At 38.3% G+C, this 18,581-nt stretch overlaps 2 protein-coding genes across 3 annotated transcripts; one reads left to right on the top strand and one right to left on the bottom strand.

Moving 5' to 3' along the window:
• Positions 1-1,756: 1,756 nt before the first annotated feature.
• Positions 1,757-9,424, top strand: nadkb (NAD kinase b). Of its 2 annotated transcripts, none has more exons than XM_056743910.1 (12): positions 1,757-1,891; positions 2,498-2,774; positions 2,870-2,953; positions 3,832-3,961; positions 5,329-5,437; positions 5,573-5,658; positions 5,837-5,939; positions 6,031-6,173; positions 7,374-7,473; positions 8,035-8,192; positions 8,379-8,461; positions 8,540-9,424. In XM_056743910.1, the coding sequence occupies exons 2-12, from the start codon at positions 2,503-2,505 to the stop codon at positions 8,697-8,699; spliced, it is 1,428 nt and encodes a 475-aa protein (XP_056599888.1). In that variant the 5' UTR covers positions 1,757-1,891; positions 2,498-2,502; the 3' UTR covers positions 8,700-9,424. The 2 variants fall into 2 exon arrangements, with proteins under 2 accessions (XP_056599888.1, XP_056599887.1); XM_056743909.1 differs by having other exon boundaries at positions 1,778-1,891; positions 2,502-2,774.
• A 1,394-nt stretch (positions 9,425-10,818) lies between these two features.
• On the bottom strand, positions 10,819-18,456 carry sec62 (SEC62 homolog, preprotein translocation factor). The gene is made up of 8 exons (XM_056743926.1): positions 18,359-18,456; positions 15,564-15,672; positions 15,321-15,426; positions 13,794-14,001; positions 13,620-13,715; positions 13,461-13,521; positions 13,255-13,374; positions 10,819-13,174 (listed from the first exon to the last, which is right to left on the bottom strand). Exons 1-8 carry the CDS (start codon positions 18,392-18,394, stop codon positions 12,711-12,713), a joined length of 1,200 nt encoding a protein of 399 aa, XP_056599904.1. The 5' UTR covers positions 18,395-18,456; the 3' UTR covers positions 10,819-12,710.
• Positions 18,457-18,581: the final 125 nt, after the last annotated feature.

Raw genomic sequence — 18,581 nt, 5'->3', positions numbered from 1 at the left:
TAAGCCTTTAATTAGAGTTATGTAAAGCTTTTGATGGGAAGGTCCTAGAGATGTGGTGACAACAGCTGCGCAGAGGGGGCCCAATTTGTATTTTTGTCATGGGGCCCAAAATTCCTGGCGGGATGGGAGGCCTCCAGGACGATACGTCCAGCTCGGGAGGTCTGTAGGGTGGCGGCCACTCGGGAGGCCTGGAGCCCTGGAGAAAAAAATAATATTTGGGCCAGGTGCTCCTATGGAGGTCGAATGGGACCAACTGGGTAGCGGGCTCTGGCGGCATAAAGTTTGAAAAAAAAAACATAAGGTTTTATTTTTAACAATAAACCTAACAGCATCCCTGTTTGTTTTATTTCCGCCATTTTAGTTTCAACATGCATTTTCTTGTGCAGGCTCAAAAAGGGCTCCAACAGTTAACAGATTAAGACATGACAGCATTAGAACATCAACACTGCAAAAAAAATAATTTTTTGTCTTGTTTCCTAGTATATTTAAAACCTTTTTAATAACGATACATTCACATAAAAAGAAAAGTGACCTAAGATATTTTTATAAAAGAAAATATAAGAACTAAGTAAGTTTATGTTTAAAACAAAATGTAAATTAAATCAAGTAAATTACCGGCAAACCGATATTCGCTTAAAATCCATATACGGTTACAGTAAAGTATCGTAAAAGTCATTCAAGTCACATTTTAATGCACAGTAATAAACTGTAAAAGGAACCTATTCTGTGACTTATTACATTTGATAAGTGATGTAGATTAGGGTGTTTACATTTAGTCATTTAACAGACTCTTTTATCCAAAGCGACTACAAAGAGTTCAGTGAGCTATAAGCGACATGTCATACAGGAGCAATAATACAATAGTGCTAATACAAAGTTAGAGATGTGGTTGACCGGACTGAGGTATGAAGAATGTTCCACCAGGAAGGAGTTGTGAAAGAGAATGAGCGGGACCTTTTATTATTTCTTGTTTCTTGTAATTAATATTTGTTTGTTCATTCTACGAATAGTAACCACTATGGTTTCGCCGCAATTAACCTAGTTTAACCTCACACTTTATCTTCCAGTCCTGTTGCACATATATGTACTAATTCGGAAACTCTGTAATTTCCACCAACCCTAACTATACCTAACTGATATTAAGTGTATGTAGTTACCAGTATTTTGTTCGGCCAGTATGGTGCAAGTGCACGCCTGTAAAATTAAGGTCAATGTGGTTTTAACAATGTTAATCCATTAGCCAATAAAAATTGGCATTGTTTAGGTTTGTTTTCCTATAAGGCTTATTTTATTGCTTAGGCACTAAGCAGAAGACAGCTGATAAATGATCATGATGTTATTGCCCATAGCAGTAATCAATCACTCTTTATGAGATGAACAAGATGTGGCCGGACACATAATACGCGCACAGTTAACAAAGATAAAACGAATAAAATAAATAAATACACATGAACTCGTCTGAAAAAGTATTGAGTCTTCACTGATGACGTCAGCTTCCTGGTTTGAGCAGAACATTAACTCATCACTCCAGTGTTACTACTACTATCATTGATGTTGTTGTTATTGTTTTAAATTAATTATTTAATTTTTAAATTATAATATATGTATAATGTTAGACACGCTTATAATGAGATTTGATGTATATATTGTATATAATTTAACATTTTATTTCAGGAAGCGTTCACACTGAAATACATGAGCCGGCGTGCTCGTTTGACTCACTTGACGTTCTGCGCAGGCGCGTGAGGTTGACGGCGCGACGTGACAGCCCATAACTTCCCGGAAGTGTTCCACAGAAGTAGTGTTGCTATCAACTAGGTAACGCAGTGCTGTGTGTTAAATCCGACGAGCTGTGTTCAGTGGTGAAACAAGACTGCAAACAGGAAGTTTGGTAAGCAGACGGAAAGTTTTCGGTTAGCTAACCGCGGCTAATTTAAGCTAGCGGCGGTTACATTTAATGTTGCGTCCTCTGTGCAAATGTCAGGCTGTTTTGTGACACGACATGTAATGTTTCCACTGTTTTGTGACATGACGTTTAATGTTTCCATCGCTTTGCACCCATGAGAAGGAAAATAAGGACGAAATGCGCTAGCTTCCAAGTGTCTTGTTGTACAGGTGTAACATTAAGCAATTTACAGTAGATGAGAGATCAAGACTACATACCATCAAATTTATAATAAATAAAAACGTTCAACACTTTATGTATATGTCTTATATACACTTGTCAGGGTCATATAGCTGTGCTGGTGAAACATGTCGGTGTTTACATCGTAAATTGGTGACGTAACATGTTAGCATCAAGGCTATATAAAATTGTCCCATTACCTCCAGATAAAATTCATTTAAATTCATCTGTATATTATTGTTAGAGCAGTTTGTCAGTTCCCTAAAGGGTTTAAATGCACACATATACATAAAGTATACATTCAATTCATTGCGAGTCACTCTGAATGAAAGCATATGACAAATATCGTAATAATAAATGATTGTTTTTCAGTAAGAATGGAAGGTTTTGCGGAAAGGCTGCGCACCAGAAAGGTGGAGGAAGGTGGGAATTGCAGCGCCACCATCCGGTCCCACAGGCAGCAAGAGAAGCAGGGAAAGCCCGCGAGAAGACGGAGGGAAGTGAAGAGGTCTCAACGCAAGCCGGACTGTCCGGACCACCTGTCGGGGCCTAGCGATCTACATCGGTTGCCAGAGCAGCAGGGACCAGAAGCCTCGGTGTCTATGGATGAAACCGCAGAGAATTCCACTAACAGATGGGATAGATGCAGGTACCCTAAACCGTCCGCACGCCATTGAGAGTTCCTATTCTGATTGTTATTGATAGTGTTGAAGAATATACATCTGACGTGCCTTTTTGTTTCAGACGAGGACATTTTCTGCATGGACCACACCCTGCCACTCACTTCGGACCCAAAGCTTGCATACTTCCCAATCCCACCTCAGTCATGTAAGTACCTCGGGCAGGTCACCTGCATCTGTTGGTAATGTTTAAGCTACAAGTCAAACAAGGATTGGACGCAGAAGTGATAAGAAGTGTGGTGTGCAGTGTGATTGGCCGAGTGATATTTGTTGGTTGATATGACAGTTAGAAACTACAGCACTTTTCCTTCTGGAATTAACGCACCCCTTTAAAATAATGCCTGCTTTGCACCCCTTAGGACAACAAACCTCATGCAAATGGTAATGTAAGGTTTGGTCATCTGTTTAGGGGTTTTCTTTGTGATATCTATTGTTTTATTTAAAAATGTGCTTGTCAGGTACAGAAATAGTTGTCTGAATTGTTTTTGCATAGTAAAAGTAGAATTATTAATTATTAGTAGAATTATGTATTTTGATAATTTTTATTGCACTCCAGTTTGAATGAAATACTCTGAGAAACTTAAAAAGGTTGAAACAACACCAACAATCTGGCATGATCTTTCGGGTAAATGAATAAAACATGTTGTACAAATTAACCCAAATCCTTAATATTTAGTAAAGTTTGCTTAGTTTCAGAGTGGTTACCAACCTAAAAGTGTTAATCTAGTCAATGTGGGTAATTCATGAGATTCAATCTCGTCAATTTGTTCATATAATATTCCTGTCTGTCTGGAATTGTTTTCTGTTTCCCCAGAAGTTTAGAAATCACATATATTGAACAACACATTGCATTTCCTAACAACTGTCTTAAAAGCGTCAACATTTACAGTGCTAATAAACGCACAACCATGACTGTATGTTGCAAAACAGCTGTAAAAGGGTGCAAAGGGCATGTTGGGGGTTGTCTGTGAGGAGTGCATTGCCGGCAGAGAGAATGTTTGCCCACGCTGCCGTTTTATCCTACAGGCACATTCAGGATCCGGCCAGCCAGCGGCTCACCTGGAACAAACCCCCCCTCAACGTCCTGGTCATCAGAAAGATCAGAGACGAGGGCCTGCTGGAGCCATTCAAAGAGCTTTGCAGGTTTCTTGTAGAGGTAGGCCACACTAAAGCACAGGGAAAAACGCTTGTTGATTATTTACAGGTTAATAGATGGCTTTACACTTTTATCATCATTGTTTGGATTAAATAAGACGTCTGTTTGTGTTATTCCGTGCTAGAATCAAGTGCTAGGATGGACCCCAAATGTCGCATAATATATAGAAATTTATGTAATATTGCAAAATGACATTGAAATGATTTGATAGTTTTTAATACTTTTGTATATTTAGTATATATATATATATACATTTTATATTCTTTTTATATATATTTGAATGATTTTACAAACATTATATTGACCAATCAAAATCAAGCACTGGAACTCATGATTCATGATACTGATCTCACGACACGATTGATTTTTACAAAATGAGTTAAGACAAATTAGAAATGCCTTTTTACTATTCCTCAAATGATTTCTTTGTAAAATTAAAATATTGTTTATGTCAAATAACGGAACCAAACTGCAGTTTTAAAACACATTCCAAATCAAATAAAAATTGAATATTACAAAGGTCTCTTTAAAATAAACAAACCAAGACTTTGTGCTTTTCTTGGATTTTTAAAATATTAAAGGGGTGATTCGTCGGAAATACATGTTTTTCTGTGTCTTTGGTGTGTTATAAGTTGCCCAATGCATGTATTAGACGCGTAAAATTGCAAAAATGTAAGTGTGGGAACAAAAGATGTATTTTATCTAGAAGCAAATGCTCACGCAGACCTGCTTGAAACGCCTCATGTAACAACACCCCGGCGAATCTACGTCAGTTCGTTACATGACTTGACTAAGACCGCCCCAATATAACGCAAGTAAGGTGGACATATCTGCCAGTACATATGCTTTTGAACCTGATGTATAAGAGGCGTTACATTTCCGTGCAGTATTCGACCAATCACTACACACTAGTAAACTGGCCAATCATAGCACACCTCGCTTTTCAGAGCGATGAGCTTTCTAAAATATCAGCACGTTTCAGAGAGGCGGAGCTCTCTGAAAGGATACTCGATTAACCTTAAATCGTGTATACATGTTGCATTACATCTAAAGCAAACCATAATATTGGTTTTAGCTGCATCAAATGACCCATATATCAGTGTATCCACAATATCCAAGTGGTCAGTTAACACAGCGGCCCCTGCTGGTCAACACATGTATCGCGATTCAAATAACATCTCAGCCGGCTTGAATCGTCACATGTTATAATTACCAACCGGTTTATGGTGAATCAATACATAACCGGAACTGTTTTTATCATTATTACATCTTTGCAATATTCACATATCACATTTATCTGTAGTATCATGCAGCTGTAGTAAAAACGATCAGCACGTTTGCAAAACTCTGATTGTTTTTGTTTTCAGGAGAAACACCTGATGGTTTATGTGGAGAAGAAAGTCGTGGACGATGCCGCTCTCATTGAGGATGAGCTCTTCTCATCCATTCGCAATCAGCTGTGCACGTTCAGGGAAGGTACTGACACCTCAGTCTGCTCAACATTATCTACAGACCCACGTGTACTCCGATACGTATAATCCTGGAAAGCTTTTAAACCAGTAAAGTGTGGTGTGCATAAGGCAAATGAGTCATGTGTTGTATTTCGACCAGGTTATGACGACATCTCGGAGTGCATAGATCTGATTATTTGTTTGGGTGGAGATGGAACTCTTCTCTACGCATCCTCCCTTTTCCAGGTATTTGCATTTGATCTCATTTGCTTCTCATTCGCGGCTACTTTCCACAGAATGGTGTCTTTGTGGGGCGCACCGTGTATGCAGAGACGTTTTGAATATTCAAACATGAAACATTAGAGATGATATCATGAATCAAATGTGGTTTGACATGGTTATTGTTTTGCTTTTGCTGTTCAAGGGAAGCGTTCCTCCAGTCATGGCCTTCCATCTGGGCTCTTTAGGGTTCCTCACACCCTTCAAGTTTGAATCCTTTAAAACTGAGGTGGATAAAGTCTTTGAAGGTAGAGTGATGTGAAAGGCCTTGACAAGAGTTTTGATATAGTTATGATGTATTATTTAAGAGTACTTTGTTAAAGTGTCTGACTGTTGCAGGCAATGCCGCCATCGTCCTGCGCAGTCGACTGAAGGTGAAGGTGGTGAAAGGCATGTTTCAGAGAACTGAAGATGAGGAGAATGGCACGGCGCCTCATAACCATATTAACAATGAGGCAGGCAAGATCTCCCTACAGTTACAGGTGACACACCACAGTAAAAAATTTCAATTATTTGACAAAGGTTGAGGAGAAGGTTGAAGATTCATTTACATGCATTGTTACGTTACAAGGTCCTCCAGAACTGGTCTCGAGTGGGCAGAAGTAGTCTTATAATTTTACAAGCAAGGTGTCTGATAGTTCACCCAAAGATGAAAATTCTGTCATCATTTACTCTTACATCCTCATGTCATTTCAAACCTGTATGACTTATGCAAGAACTCAAAAGAAGATATTTCAAAGAATGTTGGTACCCAACAACCCCATAGAGACAAAACCACCGAGACATTTTGCAAAATATCTTCTTTTGTGTTCCACGTGAGGAAGAGTCACACAGTTTTTTGGTTAAAGTGTTTCTTTTAATGCGATACATTGTGATTGACATACCAACAGTTGTGGTTGCTCGGTTTTGCCGGTTGCTTTATGTCATTGACTGAGGTGGATATTTGACCCGTGTGGCTTTAAGTTTTAACAAAATGTATTTGTCAAAGGCTTTGAATAAATCATTTGACTCTGGGTCAGAATACACAGATTTCGGTTAAGATAGAGAGACACCAATGTATTCATTTAAAACCATAGCAGCTATAGCATGATAAGGTTCAATGCAACAAACCAATTTCTTTGTATGAAATGCACGAAGTATGTTGAATAATCTAACGTTCTCTTAAATTTGTCTTATTTGATTTTTTTTTGTTGCTTTTCTTATACTGTTGGCCTGTTGATTGTTCAATAGATGCCGTCATGTTCAACGAAAATGATTTAATGCAGTGATAAACTAGCTGATGTTCCTTACTGGAGTGGTTCTCAAACTTCTTTTGTTGTAAGGCCCCCTTTGTGGAAGGTGCGGCCCCCCCAAATAAAGACATAGAATTTTAATTGAACCAAAATCATATTCAGTTATACAACGCTGGAACAGGCGTCGAACAGGAATTCTTTTGGTTGGTGGGCTTATTTTTCTGATGCTTGATTGGATAAACTGAATGATAAATTCATAAAATATCACAAAATCTGTGGCCCCCCTTCCTGATCCTTTTTGGGGCCCCCTGTTTGAAAACCACTGTCTTACCGCATGTGTTTTGTAAACTTTACTCTTTTGAAACATGATCCAAACTGATCTAACTTAACAAAAAAAAGCATCTCTAGTTAATGGGTTAATTCATTGATGTGTTTTGGTGTGATGTGTAGGTGCTGAACGAAGTGGTGGTGGACAGAGGACCCTCCTCCTACCTGTCCAATGTTGATCTTTACCTGGACGGACGTCTCATCACATCTGTACAGGGAGACGGTGAGCACACATGATCTAAGTGTGTATTGTGGCACAATCTCACACAGCAATCGACTTGATGAAAAACTTTGTACAGACATTGTTGCTAATATTCTTGGGTCTGTTTTAAGGAACTTAACCTCAGAGTGCCAGAGAGCTATTTCCACTGCGGTTAATGTTGAAACAATTTGCAAAATCAAATAATGCAAGACTGTTGCAAGATTTTGAGCCAACATATTTTTAACTAATAGGAGTGAATAACAAGCTCTGCGTTGTTTGTGTTTAACTCATGAATCTCGTATTGTGTGGCTCGTTGAAAAGACGACTTGAAGAGATTCACATCAGACTTTAAGACCCGATTCAGGTCAGAATATATTAGCCTTAAATGCAATGCACCAAGAATGATATCTATAAAGAAAAACTTTAATGGTAAGTAGATGAGTGTCCACGCCAGTAGACATCTTGAGTCTGCCTGCTGCATCCATTTAAGCAAGAGACTGTAAAAACTGGGTTGTTTGGGTTTTGTCGAGAGACCCATCTGTCATGAAAATCAATGCAAAACAGCGGTGTGTTTCTGTGCAGGTGTAATAGTTTCCACCCCCACGGGCAGCACGGCCTACGCTGCCGCAGCGGGAGCTTCCATGATCCACCCCAACGTCCCGGCCATCATGGTCACCCCCATCTGCCCCCATTCCCTCTCTTTTAGACCCATCGTGGTGCCTGCTGGAGTGGAGCTCATGGTGAGAACAAAAAGTACCTTGAGAGAAAAGCAGAAATGAAATTGTCAAATCAATAACTGAACAAGTATGTTTGGCAAACAAGCGGTTGAGGAAACGCCGGTGTGGTTAAGCTTGTGAAGGTTTAACGGTTTACAAAAGTGTTAAATGCATCTGCTCATCCTTTGTCGCTAATTCGTTTTTTTGCAGATAACGCTGTCTCCTGATGCTCGCAACACGGCCTGGGTGTCGTTTGATGGCAGAAAGAGGCAAGAAATCCATCACGGAGATAGGTGCGATTTACAAAATCTGCTTTAATCCGATATTGCAACACAGCTGTTTTTACAGTTCTCATTTTTTCTCTCTCACAGCATTAAGATCACCACCTCTTGTTATCCACTTCCTTCTATCTGTTGTCATGACCTGGTGTATGACTGGTTCGAGAGTCTGGCCGAGTGCCTTCACTGGAACGTCCGCAAGAAGCAAGCGCGCCTAACAGACATCAGCGATTCCTCAGAGACCGAGAACTGAGCCATAAACAAACCCATACACAGTCGGCCTATCAAAAATACACATTCCACAACATTTCACATGTCCGTTATGACTCACAGAAGTGTCGAGTGAAGTGGTTGGAGCACACGTTGGTATAGTTCGGAGGCTTGTCATGATTTTTTTTTGTGACCGGATAAAGTCAAACCTGGGACTGTCTATGCTCTGTGAAGGTGAACATGGAAATGTTTCGTGTCACGTGAAACGTGGTCTGTCTGGCGGCTCAGGGCTTCTGTCAATGTAAAGGACAGTAACATTATGCTGAGCATGTATTGTAGCGTTGCTGTCGTGAGAAACTCTTCGTCGTAGAAAGCAACTGCAGGTCCCGGAAATGCCGTTCTGAGCACTTCTGATGAATTGATGTCGAAAATAAGTTTATATGAAAGTAGAACTTAAAGTAAACTTCGACCTCCAGGCTGATAAACGGCTTCAGATACTTTCAAATCCTACAGTTTTTCTGCGTGTTAGTGGGTTTCTCTTAAGTGAATTAAAATAATTATTGGATTTAAATCAAGAGCTTAAAGAGATGAATTACCCAAATATGAATTGCTCACTGTCTAGTTGTTCCTGTATCAATTTCATTGGTTGGTTAAACGCAGAGAAAGATATTTGGACGAATGCTTGTAACAAAACAGTTCTTTAACAACATCGACTACCATAGTAGGAAAAATGCCCCATAGCTGTTTTCTGTCCAACATTCTTCAAAATATCTTCTTTCATGTTTAAAAAAAAAAAGGAATTTTACTTACTATTGTAATCAATGGGGCCCAAAAACTGTTTGGCATTCTTCCAAATATCTTTCTCTGTGTTTATCAGAACAAAGACGTTTATACAGATTTGAAACATCTCAAATGTGAGTCAATGATGACATGATTTTTATTTTTGGGTGAACTATCCCTTTAACTTATCCTACAGCAAGAACAGACGGCTGATGCAGAAGAGCAGCAGGGCCTCCTTGTGGTGGATAGTGTTCATTGTAAAGCATTCGGTTACATTTCACTATATCTATCTATAATCACTATAGCTTTATCATAAGACCAATAGACTGCAACATTTACACAACTGCAGCTTTGTTTATTTAACAATGATAACATCATATCACATATAGAAGTGCTGGTATGTCTACATCTGTTTAGGTTTTTACATTTTAATGTAAGTAGACACGTATTCATTCTGTTTGTAATGTTTAAATAAATATGTGAATCCCTTGGATCTTTAAACTAGTGATATCTTGGGTTTTAAAGGCACACTCCACCCCAATATGATTTTTTTTCATCATGTACTCCCCATCAAGTAGTTCCAAACCTGTATATTCTTTTCTCTTTGTTTGGTAATACTTTACAATGAGGTGCTATTTGTTAACAATTAGTTATAATATATAAATAGTTATTATTTAGCGTTAGCTCAAATGAACAACAATTAACAATACTAATACAGCATTTATTTATGTTAGTTCATGTTCATTTCAGCATTTACGAATACATTATTAAAATCAAACGTTGTCACTGATAACATAAACATTAATAGGGATTAATAAATACTGAAAAACTAAATTGTTCATTGTTTATGCATTATTAATGTTAATAAATACCACCGTTATTGTAAAGTATTTCACATTGTTCTGATGAACACAAAAATATTTGGATTTTTTTTTGTAACCAAACAGTTCTTGGCCACCATTGACTACCATAGCAGGAATAATTGTTGTATACATTTTTGTTCTGTTGAACACAAACGAAATTTTGAAGAATGTAGTGCATAAAAAAATCTACTATGGTAGTCAATGGAGCCCCAGAACTCGCATTCTTCCAAATATCTTTCTTTTTGTTCAACATAACAAATAACTGTATACAGGTTTGGAACGGACCGAATTTTCCTTTTTGGGTGGAGTATCCCTTCAAATCTCTTCACAAATATTTAGGAACTATTGATATATTCTCAGGATTTACTTGTACCTATAATACAGTAACTCGCAGTATTAAGATTTATCGTTCAAACTTATGTTGTAACTTATTTGTGTTCGTCAACGGTGTTCTTCCTGAAACAGAAATTAAGAAAAATATTTTGTACTTGAAACAGAGTTGGTTTGCAAACAAAAGCATCCTGTTCTAGATTTTTATTGCAATGAAAGGATACAGATACACTTTTAGACAGACATTTAAATTATACTGCAGCTATTGTGACAAAGTCCTCATTATTGATCCAAATACGGACAATGAATTAGTTAATAAAGACACCTTGAGCAGATAATTGGGTCTATAGAAATATGATTCAAAATGACATTTGTACATGACTGATACTGAGCTGCAACACCCAATAACAAACTGTGACGCATTTTCTGCCAATAAAGAATGAACATCAGGTACATTATAGCATATTTGACCCCCAGACACAATGAAACCAAAAACATTTTCATAGAAAGTGAATGTGTTTTCTAAATCAACTAGATATTTCTTACTAGTTATATGCCCAGGCTACACAGGTCTTCAAAGTCAAAGATGAAGAACATCTAGGACATATACGGTACTTCTACAGAAACACTAACTGCCGCCCATCTGCAGATATCACTGACAAGATCAACATGTTAAGATTCCTCGAGAGATGAGCGACATTCACTTAAGCGGCTCCTTGAGATGTTGTTTGTATACTTTAACACGGGTTCTTTGTATTTTTAATGGACAGAATAGTCGCAGTCTCGTGTACACTAACTCTATGCATTAATCATGTATCCAATAGACTGTAATAAAACCGTCTGAAAGCATTTATTTGTGGTTTTAATATTTGCAAAAATACACACTGAAATAATAAACCTGAAGGAGTAGTTCACTTCAAAATTTGCCCCCGTTGACTTTTCATAGTAGGAATAAAAATGACTATTGAAAGAGAAAGGAGGCCAATTTTAAATTGAACTACTCCTTTATTCAGTTCATGTGTAACACCATATGAACCGCTGGCACGAACATTGCTGATAGATTTATAGAATCCATATATAAATGATACATTTTTCTCTCTTAAATATTATCCTCAGTATGAGTGAACGAAACAGCAAATGAAAAATAACACTCTAGCCAACAGTATGCATCCCTATGGACATGTATTAAAGTATTGGACCTCAGCTCTATTAGAACACACAATTACTAATAGGCCATTTTGGACCACAGACGCTCGGGTGAGATTGTTTGAACAGAATTACATGTGACTGAAAAGCCTATGATGCAAAGATGCGAGATGTACAGCAACTCTGGCTAATATAGTTCAACTGTAGTGACATCTTGAATATATATATAATTTGGCACAAATGTGAATGTGGTTTCCCCTTTGAATGCAAATTCTTATTATGAATATTATAACACTAGTAGCAGTCAAAGATACTCCAATTTATTACATCATCATCTCGCTATGGGTCCTTTAACAAGAATTATTTGTCACCAGGGTCACAAAACTTGACAGAAACGCGTGACACAGAAACGGCTCGCAAGATCTCATAGAAATGTGTTAAAGGTCATTCAAAAGTGCCATTCGGATATTTGCTTAAAATGACGTAGACAAAATGTTGGTCCATCCAAATAATCCAATATATGTTTACTAACGGTACAGATGAACACAAACGCAACCAGTCAACAACAAGCCGACACAAATCCAAAACGACTGTTTTGTGAAAGCTCACCTCATCCTTCGACAATTAACATTACTAACGTGTATAAAAAAAAATGGTTGACATTAGATGACGATAACAATTAACAAAGAAAAAAATGAAGGTGTAAACCAGTTGTTTAGGGAAACACAGGGTCAGGGAGACTCGCACAGTTGCATCCACATATTCAGGGAAACGAAAGAGCGTTTGCCGTTTTTCTCTCTCGTTTAACCGTTTAGCCTGTCTGTGTTCACAGAGGAAGATCTCAGCCAGAATAGAAATGGGAAACATCTTCTGAACATGACAGAAGTACGTCAGCAGGTCCACATGGAGCATGGGAGCGGCATGAAGCCCAATGTTTATGTCTGGACAGTCAAGGGTTTTGTCTCGCCTTCCTCCTCCTCGTCCTCGTCCTCCTCCGTGTGCTGTTCCAGCTCTTCTCTGGTGATCATTTCGAAATCGTTGCCGTTGCTGTGCTGCGAGCCTTCGTCCTCTCTCCTGTCACTGTCCGTGTCCGACTGACGCTCCCCGCCCGCCTCCTCAATCCCGTCGCCCGCCTCCTTCGCGTCTTCGTCCTCTTCCTCCTCGCCGTCTTTTTTCTCGCTGTCCGATTTATCCTCGCTGTCCGATTTCTGCGCTTTGCCGGAATCCCCTCCCTTGTTTTCACCGCTGTGTTTCTTGGAGCGCGGGCCCTTGTACTCGTGCGTGTAGAGGGGCCGGAAGGAGTCGATGAAGCCCACGTCCGCCGTCAAGTTTGGAAGGAACCAGAAATGGTGACGGCCGCCGGTCACCAGCCAGATGATCAGGAATAAGATACAGCGAGCTGAGACGAGAGAATGAACACAAACGTTAAAGTGGGAATAGAGGTCTTACGACACAAGTTGAAAGTAAAACGCCTCGTACCGACAGCCAGGAGAAGGATACTGGCGACGAAGCACCCAGCGGCCACGCTTAGGTAATAAACACCAACTCTCATCTCAGCCGGCCACAGGGGGAACAGAGTGGCTGCAATGACCGCAATGACTACAAACAAACAAACACAAGGCGTTGCATGAGACAAAAGCATGCGAAGACACGCACTGAATGATCTGAAGGATCACACATCTTACCCAGAATCAATCCCATTGCAAAGGTTTTGAAGTGGACTGGATCGTAAATCCAAAAGTAAACCTGTTTGGAAGGCAAAGCATTAGACAGACAGCAATGTCTCTTAACAAAAATGTAAAACACAAGTAACATTACAAGCGTCATTCAAGTCTCATTCTGACCTCACTGCCATCTAAGAACATCTGATCATCATGAGGTTCCAGCTTGAACTTCTTCTTCACGTCCTTTTTCTTCTTCGGAGATCCTGGACTGTCATCCTACACAAACAGAAACAAGCCATGAAACACAAACTAACTATACCAAAGTTTAGCTTTCCGTCAAAGTTCCTGACGTACAGTTTTGTCTTTCTTTGCGTCTGTGACTTCACTGTCTTTCTTTTTGTCTTTCTCCTTTTTGCTCTTTTTCTCCTCTTCCTTGCCGCTGTCACTTTTCGCCTTCTCTTTTTCCTTTTCTTTCTCTTTTTCCTTCTCTTTCTTCACGTCTTTCTCGGGTTTCTTCTTCATCACTTTAAGGGCTCGGTGGAAAAACTGCTTCTTGAGGAGCCTGTGAATCGATTGAGAGCTCAAATTAGTGGTGTACAGATATATGTTTTTCATTTACTGCACTGCTGAAAAAACAAACAATTAAGATCCTGCCCAAAACACAACAGAAAATGTAATTGTTATAATGGGAATTGTACTAGTTAAACAGAAATTATTCAACTGTATGTGATGGATTGTATTGGTGGGGTATTATCACTACTGAAAAAACCAATAGAAATCACTATTCATTATAGGTCCAGGACACTGGTCCAGTGAAATTTAGTGGCAAAAGGCCAAGATGTCATTGTGTTTTCGCTTCTTTGACGAAGAATAAAACATGTTCTGTAGAGTAGTTTGCCCATTTAGAGTTACTGTGGAAACATGACGAATTCCATAAAACTGAAAGCAACTAAAGAAGTTGTAAAGGTTTTAATGGGAAATATAATGGTGTCTACTGGTGTGTGATGGATTCTATTAGTAGGAAGTTATATCCTATTGGAATAATGCTCAAAACACTGCAAAAAGGAATTTTGTAACGGTTTTAATAGAAAAGAGCTATTGGGTTGTAAGGGTATTCTAAAACAAACCATTAGAATTTCTGTAATGGTTTCTATTGTGTTTTAGCAGGGTGATGTTGAAATATCCACAGCTAATATTTCCTTTAATTTGTAATTGAATTGAGTAAAAATAATTCGCATTTAATCTGAAGATGTATGCTTAAATGTTTAAGTGCAGAATTATTATTGTGCTAACATTATATGATATATCAATAGTGGCTATTATACAGATGCTAAAATATAATATAGTTTTGGCTGATTTGATTTTTTACATTTGTATTATTTTCATAGTTTTGATTAGATAAATGTGGAAAGAACACAGAAAGACCCCAAATCTTTACTATGTATATTATATACAGAAAATATGTGTCAAATATTGCAAAAGTAATATTACTTGATATCCCTGCGGAAAAAACCCCAATAGAACCCATTACAGAAATTCTAATATTTCCATTGTAATGTTTCCATTAAAATACCATTATGAACCATTAGGCTTTTCCATTAAAACCATAACAAAATTCCTTTTTGTAGTGTGTTTGGGCATTATTCCAGTGCGATTTAACATCCAACCAATAGAATCCATCACATACCAGTGGACGCATTACAGTTTCCATTAAAATCAATACAAATCCATTTAAACCACTATAACTTCTTCAATGGTTTCCATTGTTTTTTTTCAGAAGGGATAATATGCGACGATGGCAAGTGATACAAACACAAAATACGAATGCTACATAATTTGATAAAAATATGTGTATATATATATATAGATGTGTTAATGCACCTATTGCAGTAGTCCACCACAGACTCCCTGGTGGTGAACAAAGCCTCCTCTCCCTTCTTGGCTTTGGCCCACTTTGAATCTAGCAGACAGTCCACTGCTTTAGAGGCTGATGAACACAAAACAATCCTTTAATTCAGTGTCAGCCGAGTGAAACACTTAAAACTAAACAAATCTATCAAACAAATCCTTTATTAAAACCACATGAAAACAAGAGAAATGTAAGGCAGAAATGAGAACACTGACCGACAAAGTAATCCACTCGATGTCCCATCATGTTGGTGGATTTAGTGAGGCAATTAAAACGCAGGTATTTGGCCACCGCCTTCTCCTCCTTGGTAGGTTCACTGACCTCCTGAACAGAGAGAGATGAAGGACTTAACAAAAGTTTCGATGACACAACTAAAGGCACTTTTTGTGAATAAAATAAGGCCTAAAATATTGCATCATTTTTTAACAAATGAGGAGGAGCTTAACATAATGATCACCAACAAAATCATTAGGATATTAACCAAGTAAAGATCATGTTCCATGAAGATATTTTGTATATTTCCAACCGTAAATATATAAAAACTTTATTTTTATGAGTAATATGCTTATGCTATGCTAAGGACTTCATTTGAATATTTTTGGCAATTTTTTCAATATTTAAATTTTCACTAGGGCTGCAATTAACGATTATTTTAATAATCGATTAATTTGTCGATTATTTTTCGATTAATCGGATGAAAAACAAAAACAAGAAAAGCATTAATTTCCAACCCTTTATTCAAAAACAGAACTAAAATCTTCAGAAAGTGCACAAACATGTTGCTCCTTGAACATCCCTGAGCTGTTATAATGATAATAAAATAAAATAATAGTCTTGACTAACACAAAAAACAAAACACATGTATGCTTTACATCTGCCAAATATATAGACTTTTTTTTTAATAAACTGCCACCTGAGCTGCCAGGACAATAAATAATTTATAAAAAATAAAGAACAATACAAATCAGAAAATTTAACAGGATTTGTTGAATGTCAGAACTTGTTCTCTACACTACACTGCAGCACACACTAGCAGATGCACACACTTTTGCAGACGCACAAACTCTCACACTTACACACTCACACACTCTCTCTCTGTTTAAATGCATAGTTTAAATGTTTAAATACCTGGACAGGTAGTATTTTTACATTTCTCTACAAATGTTAACGCAATTAAAACAGTTCCACAGAATTCTGCAGATTTTTCCAAAATTTTTGCACAGAATTCACAATAAAATCAGTAGTCCATATCCAATGTTTATTGACGCCTTTATCGAGCTAAAGATCATAGCTCATAGTGCTATGTAACCAAAAGTTACAACAAAACTAGTCAATAAGCCTGTCTGTATAGAGACATTGTTCATTTATCCAATGAATGTCTACCAGACATAGCCAAACTCCTAACCAAATGTTTTAGCACATAGTTCTGTTTTATTCTACAATACTCCAGTCATATGTTCCAATCGTCTTCTGCATGATTCAGATGGAGAAAGGCAATTTAATTGAGATCATATAAAGATGGTATTTGTCTGAGCTTGGTGTCGTTGTTCTGAGGGTTGGCCTGAGATTTCTTTGGATATGTTTTTGAACAATGTTTTGATTTATTATCTTAGACCCACATTGCTCATACAAAACGTTAATCTTTGGCTGTTTTTTTTATTCTGTACCCAATAACTACTGTCAGCAACTAATACTCTACAACAACCACTACTGTTGTCATCACACGTGAATTGTGCGTTTGTGTGCCAGTTTGTTGTGTTGAGATTAAATGTGAAAATCTGCTAGCGTGTGATCCTGTAACCATGTACAGCAAGTGTATGATGCTCACACCCTACACCAGATGTGAAGGCCACGACAAACAGCTTCTTCTTAATGAGTTAGTCATGTCACATCACATCCAGTGTGGACAAAGTATAAAATGATTACGGGTTCTATTGTCTTTGGTCGTGTGACTCATGTCAGGTTTTAAACATCATGCAGTGTATTATAGCAGACATTAGATGCACAGTACTACATGCATAAACAATACATTTTAAAACCTTATTAATAAAACACAAAAACAGAACAGAGAACACTATTAAAAACAAGCTGGACAGTGGAATTTAACCTGTTGCATAAGAGCAAAACACACTGAAGGCCCCATAATTCTCTTATCATGGCTCAACACTCCATCATTCTTACATAACATCACTATAAGCCAACAGCTGTTCCTCAAAAGCATGAAATGACTACAACAAAAAACACGTGTACATTACAAGTCAGCCGAGAACCAAATCTTGTATACAAAGACAACAGGCCAAGTTATAAAACACCATCAGCCAGTCGAGATTTGACACAATGTGTCCGTTCACAAACTGAGACTGTGAATGTGCGAATGATGAATGTGAGGAACACAGATGAGATGTGATGATGATCTAAGCACATCATAAAGATCAACAAACACTCACACTGACATTTTAATGATGAGGAATATTAAACAAATGTGTGTGATGCGCAACAAACACGTCACGGTGATATTTCCCGGCTGCCAACATGGCATCGGCTTTATACCGCGCTGGCATGCGTAAAATAACACACAAAACGCAATCGTTCCGTGTTGAACAGTTATTGGCGATGGTGAACTGCTTTGAGAGGATTTGGGTGAAATATGCGAAACATATGGCACAAATAGATACGTGTGTGTGTGTCGAGCTAACATGTTAACACTCGATCAGCTGTTGTACCAAACAGATACTTTCTATTCAGTAAAGCATCAGAACAAGAACTGAGAAAAGATGAATCGACCAAATATCAAAATCATTATATTAATGACAGAAGATGCTTTTCATTACTGACGCAAAAACTGCGCCTGCAAGCGCTGATAAATAATCCACCTCCAGATTCTGAGTTTACTGGACAAATAACGGGTCGCGTTACCGTCGAGCGACACGCTGACTCTAATAACGACTTGATGAGACACAAAGACGAAATATCAGTGATCTGATCACGACTGTTGTGTTAAATGTTGTACCTGGATTCGTTTCTTGTGTCTCCTGCGCTCCGCCATGATTTCTAACTTCTGTGTTCGCTTGACGTGGTCACGAGCGGAGTCGGGACGGGAAATCTCGCGATAATACGAAGGGAGCGAACGGTCGCTTCTTCGCTTGGCTGCTTCGGATCGCATCTGAATGAATAGCGCCATCTACAGTGCAGGTCAGGAGAGACTCACGCACGGCGGGAGGTGGAGGCTGTGT

This window comes from Triplophysa dalaica, chromosome 3, assembly GCF_015846415.1.
Source record: "Triplophysa dalaica isolate WHDGS20190420 chromosome 3, ASM1584641v1, whole genome shotgun sequence".
NCBI classification, from domain to species: Eukaryota; Metazoa; Chordata; class Actinopteri; order Cypriniformes; family Nemacheilidae; genus Triplophysa; species Triplophysa dalaica.
Note: the sequence above shows the minus strand (reverse complement) of the source record. Positions and strands in the feature narration are given on the sequence as shown.

Coding starts and splice junctions, on each gene's coding strand:
- sec62 (XM_056743926.1), bottom strand. CDS start 18,394: ATGGCGGAGCGCAGGAGACACAAGAAACGAATCCAG. Junction 14,002..15,320: donor GTGGTGGACTACTGCAATAG/GTGCATTAACAC, acceptor ATCGATTCACAG/GCTCCTCAAGAAGCAGTTTT. Junction 13,175..13,254: donor TATCCTTCTCCTGGCTGTCG/GTACGAGGCGTT, acceptor CTCTCGTCTCAG/CTCGCTGTATCTTATTCCTG.
- nadkb (XM_056743910.1), top strand. CDS start 2,503: ATGGAAGGTTTTGCGGAAAGGCTGCGCACCAGAAAGGTGGAGGAAGGT. Junction 3,962..5,328: donor TTTGCAGGTTTCTTGTAGAG/GTAGGCCACACT, acceptor TTTTGTTTTCAG/GAGAAACACCTGATGGTTTA. Junction 5,659..5,836: donor ACGCATCCTCCCTTTTCCAG/GTATTTGCATTT, acceptor TTGCTGTTCAAG/GGAAGCGTTCCTCCAGTCAT.